We start from the raw sequence: 5,347 nt of genomic DNA, 5'->3' as shown, positions 1-5,347 counted from the left end.
TTATAAATGGGTTCAACTTTATTAGGTCGAACCAAATGGTGGAGGTAGAAATTTCGACCAATTTTGTATTTTTTTCTTTCGGTTACAGACAGGTATGGTTAAGAAAAAACATATGTTCCATTCTCACAGTAGGCAAGTTCCGTGCTGCCCAAGCTTAATCCCTTATAAATAGGTAACAATGCAGAATAGTATAGCACATGTCTTTGTTAGGAGGATAGCAAAGAAAAAAATGGCTTCAAACCCTGGTCCCTTGACGAACTGGCCATGGCAAAAGCTTGGAAACTTCAAGGTAATACAATTCCACCCAACCCTTCTCCTTTCTGTGTTATATTTTAAATGAGTATTTCTTCTTTAGCAATTCTGTTGATCTAATGAGGTTTCTTTTGTGTGTCAACTGTCGAAGTACATGGTTTTGTCACCTTTTATGGTACATGGTATCCATTCACTTGTGACCGAGGATGATACGGAGAGGGTCGTATTAACGTTGTGTGTCTTCCCGCTTCTGCTTTGGAGATTGATTCACAGCCAGATATGGATAAGCTTTGCTCGTTACCAATCTGCAAAAACCAAGCACAGGATAGTAGATAAAGGCCTAGAATTTGAGCAAGTCGATAGAGAAAGAAACTGGTTCTTCTTCTTCTTCCTTTTTAAGTTTTCTTTTACTATAGCTAGGAGCATTTTCTAAGCATTGGTTGATGAGAAATAAATAACCTGCAGGGATGACCAGGTTATTCTAAATGGCATTATAGGCTATATTGCACTTGCGAATCGTCCCCAGTATATATCAAAGATTCCATTTTGGAGCTGGGATGGCCTACTTCTCACTACTCTTCTGCACACGGGTCCAGTAGAGTTCCTCTACTACTGGTTTCACAGGGCATTACATCACCATTACCTTTATTCTCGATACCACTCTCACCATCACTCGTCCATTGTTACAGAACCCATTACCTGTAACCACAATTTCTTCTTCTATAGTTTTACCAAAGAATATGAGAGAGAGAGAGAGAGAGAGAGAGAGAGAGAGAGAGAGAGAGCTGATCTTCTTTGGAAGAACCTAACAATTTTCTGTTGTTTTTTCTTTTTGGTGCATGGCAGCTGTGACTCATCCATTTGCAGAACTCATCGTTTATTATCTGCTGTTCCTTATTCCAATGCTAGCCGTGTTAAGCACTGGAACTGCGTCTGTAGTTGGAATCGTGGGATATCTAACTTATCTTGATTTCATGAATTATATGGGTCACTGCAACTTCGAGATTGTTCCAAAGTGGGTCTTCGACAAATTCATTATCCTTAAGTACTTCATGTATACTCCATCGTAAGTACTATTGACCACTTTACAGTTGAAAGTGATATAACATTGGTGTCAAAATGTCTCATTATCATACATATTATTGGAATAAGCATGTTATATGATACTACTAAGGTTGTGGGAAAAAGTCTATCATACCAAAATGGATTTAAAAAAGACAAAAAATTGGAGAATATATGAGGATCCTGCTCTCTTTATAATACCCTTATCATTGCATGTTTAGAAGGGAGGTCTACTTTATTAATGCTCATGGATGGGCTCCTTCCTAAATATGTGGTGGAGGAGTTCGAAGAGAGCACAATCCTTTACCTTCGGATAGAGATGGATCCGGCCTCTAATTCCCATATGTTCCCATAATTATTTGATCACCATGTGATTCAAGGGCTTTAATTGGCTGATGGTAAGCCAAGGCTTGAGATTAGATACTACCTTCCCTTAGGGTTTGGATGACTTAAAAACGAAAGATAGAAAAGGGGGCTGTGGGTCTTGTCAATAGTATGAATTATCTTGAAGGGTTGCTCAGTTGGCAAAAGATCAACATCTTATGGTATGAATTAAGAATTCAAATCCCTCAAGATTCAAGTAAATTGGTCCGAATGAACCTCTATTTCGAAAAAGAAGGGGAAAAAAATGAAATATGAATTTAAACTTCTTTTTTATGATATTGCAAGTTGATCAAGAGATAGAAGCTCCTAAACCAAACAGGTTCTTGCATAAGAATTTCCTCATTTTTTTAAAAGAGGGCGGGGTGGGAGGGGTGGAATGGTTGTGTTTTAAAATGAAATCATTTACAGATAAGTATGGTACAAAACATATTTTTGTATTCAACAGTGACATAACCACAAAATGAAACCGTACAGGTTCCATTCTCTTCATCATACGAAATTCCGGACAAACTATTCTCTCTTTATGCCTCTCTATGATTACATATATGGAACCATGGACGATGCCACGGACGAACTGTACCAGGCGTCACTCAAGGGAAGGAAAGAAATTCCAGATGTGATTCACCTGACACACACAACAACATTAGAGTCCTTTTACCATCTACCAACAGCCATTGCCTCCCTCGCATCAAAACCATACTCCCCCAAATGGTATCTGTGGATGTTGAGGCCAATGTCATATGGATTCATGTTGTTCACTTGGATCTTTGGTTCCACCTTTACTGTGGAGAGGAATGTGTTTGATAAACTCAAGATGCAAGTATGGGTTATTCCAAGACCCAGTTTTTATGTAAGACCTCAAATCTTCTAGTCAGATTGTCGTTATTTTGGCTTTTACTAGCATTGCAGAATGATAGCATGATTTGTTTGTTGCAGTATTCTTCGTCAAGGCATGAAGGTGCCATCAATGCCTTGATTGAGAAAGCTATTTCTAAGGCCGATGGTGAAGGTGTTAAGGTGATTAGTTTAGGTCTTCTAAATCAGGCAAGTGGTTACTTCCATTTATCGTCGTAGCCATTACCGTTCTATTCTGGTGTAGGCTTGAGACTATTGGCTTCTAAAATGCCAAAATTTGAATCTAGGTTTTCTATAGATATTACCTCTAAACAAGGTCTAGTAGATTTATCTTCTTTAGCAGGAATTTGGGATTATATATGCTTATACTTGACTGTAACATAACAAACCCAGCAATGATTAACAGGGACAGGCATTTAACGGCAATGGTGAGCTTTATCTCCAGAAGTATCCAAAACTTAAAATTCGAATTGTAGATGGAAGCAGCTTAGCTGTTGCAGTTATACTTAACAGCATCCCCCATGGAGCAAAACAAGCGTTGCTAATAGGGAATCTCTCTAAAGTTGCTTGTGCTGTTTCCAAGGATTTATGCCAAAGAGGCATTCAGGTAAAAATAAAACATTGTTTTCTGACTGTTTTTTGCTTTCATCTTCGGAGAGTGGGTTTTGTTTTTTATTTTTACCAGGTGCTTACAGGTTTGAGTATGAAACTTGATAGCCACTTTGCAGAACTGGGTAGTAATTATGACCTTCCGTGGCTCCTGCAGTGTCTGATCCTCATGCACTCTTCATCTTTCTTTATTGGATGAAAATTTTATCCGAGAAATCAACTTTGCAATTGAGTGGCATGAGTCTGTAGGTCTGGCCTTGTTTGATCTCAAATTCATAAATTCCAATTTATTTAAAATACTGGATTTCCACTGTAGGTAGCTGTGGCGTGCAAGAATGACTTTGATAAGCTGAGGTTAAGACTCCCTACTGAGTTGTGGAGCAACTTGGTCTTCTCTACCAGTCATACACAGAAGGTGAAAGGCACGAAACTACAAGAAAATAATAATTCATGGAGCATGATATCTGTATTTGGAGTGAGAAGAAACTAACCATTAATAAATAGTGAGAACTGGATAAAATAAAAACTTAACAATGATGTAGGTGTGGCTTGTGGGAGATGGAGGAGTACAAAGAGACGAGGTACAAAGAAAAGCACCAGAAGGGACCCATTTCATTCCATGCTCGCAGTTTCCGCCAGCAATGGTTCGCAAGGATTGCGTTTACTACAGTACTCCAGCTATGGTCATACCCAAAGCTTTCAAAAACGTATATTCTTGTGAGGTAATTGAATTTCCCTTTCCTGCTCCTCCATTGGCTTTGATTTTTCATTTGTAGTGAAAGATAATTGCTTCTAATTTTACAGAATTGGTTGCCAAGGCGAGTGATGAGTGCATGGCGTGTAGCTGCAATTGTACATGCCTTGGAAGGATGGAACAATCACGAGTGTGGGGACGTTATGCTTGATGTGAAGAAAGTCTGGTATGCTAGCCTTCGCCATGGATTCCTTCCTGTTGTCACCCCCTGATCTATTTAGTATAGAACATATATATGTAAGCCAATAAACAGAGTGATCTTCAAAATAAAAGCAGTCTAGCCCCAGTAGAGTTTTTGTAGTACTATAGAGCAGCAAAAAAATTTACTACAGCTATGTCATCTGCCAAATTGTTGTTGAAGCTCTCTTTTCTTACAGTACTTAATGTACTGTGGCTATGAATGACTGTAATTTCTCTTAAAGCATCCAATAAATTGTTCATGTACAAGATTTTCTTAAATCCTTTTGGCATGGACATCATCTACTGTGTTTGATGGAAACAAAAGGTGGTTGGAACTTAGAAAGCCTTATAAATGCATGGATATATGGTCAATATTAAAGTTGATTACTTAACTTCTGAGAAGGAAACATCGAACTAATTAGCAGCTATTTGACTAATCATGTAGGAAATGCTGAATCATGGATCCGGTATATGAGGAATTGATGGTTTTCTGGCTTCATACCAAACCATGCGCTTATATGACTATCGAGCGCCCCAACCACTCAACATTCATTAATTGGAAAGCTAATTTTATATCTATCAATTCTAGAATATAAAGTTACACTGTATTTTACCGAAAAAAGAAAGCTACATACATATATCAATTACCAGTGAGAACGTAAAGGTGTCTAGACCTTTGGCCTGGTTATTCCCATGAGTCGATACTGATCTCATAATTTTATCACAACAACATGAATTGAATCATACAGGAATTGAATGAGAAACATTTAAGTTTTACCAAAAGCAGTGAAAACACTAAATACTCCATGTGAGTGACCTCAAGGGTGTGAAAAATCAAAATTTAGACCTCGTGCTTCATTGAGCGAGCCTCACAGCAACTTGAACTAAGTCATATAGGAATTGAATGAGAAACATTTAAGTTTTACCAAAAGTAGTGAAATCACTAAATATTCCATGTGAGTGACCTCAAGTGTGTGAAGCATCAAAATTTAGACCTCATGCTTCATTGAGCGAGCATCCCTTGCCAACTTGACTACCTTTATGGGATTCAAGCAATGGAAGTATTGTTGATGCAACGCGAATTCTCTTTTTGTTTTTCCATGGATGTCAGATTCATTAGGAACTGCAAAAATTTTTATATTTGTCTCTGCAAGGGAATTTACTATGTTCTCTTCTTTAAGCGTTGTTGGTACTGGTTATAATTTTCGAACAAACAGAAGAGGAAAAGATCCCAGTGTCTTTCTTTTTCAT

General features: G+C 38.0%; 1 protein-coding gene across 1 annotated transcript; it reads left to right on the top strand.

The window, feature by feature from the left end:
* The first annotated feature begins 218 nt into the window (after nucleotides 1-218).
* Nucleotides 219-4,332, top strand: LOC149029682 (very-long-chain aldehyde decarbonylase GL1-4-like). Its single transcript, XM_089151269.1, has 10 exons — nucleotides 219-289; nucleotides 404-627; nucleotides 718-953; nucleotides 1,099-1,318; nucleotides 2,173-2,548; nucleotides 2,635-2,742; nucleotides 2,960-3,160; nucleotides 3,479-3,577; nucleotides 3,705-3,884; nucleotides 3,967-4,332. The coding sequence occupies exons 1-10, from the start codon at nucleotides 230-232 to the stop codon at nucleotides 4,126-4,128; spliced, it is 1,866 nt and encodes a 621-aa protein (XP_089007395.1). The 5' UTR covers nucleotides 219-229; the 3' UTR covers nucleotides 4,129-4,332.
* Nucleotides 4,333-5,347: the final 1,015 nt, after the last annotated feature.

The sequence above is a fragment of the Hakea prostrata genome, chromosome 1, assembly GCF_041222555.1.
Source record: "Hakea prostrata isolate BN-2017 chromosome 1, UWA_Hpros_2, whole genome shotgun sequence".
Classification (NCBI taxonomy): Eukaryota; Viridiplantae; Streptophyta; class Magnoliopsida; order Proteales; family Proteaceae; genus Hakea; species Hakea prostrata.
This window is presented reverse-complemented; position numbering and strand designations above follow the sequence as displayed.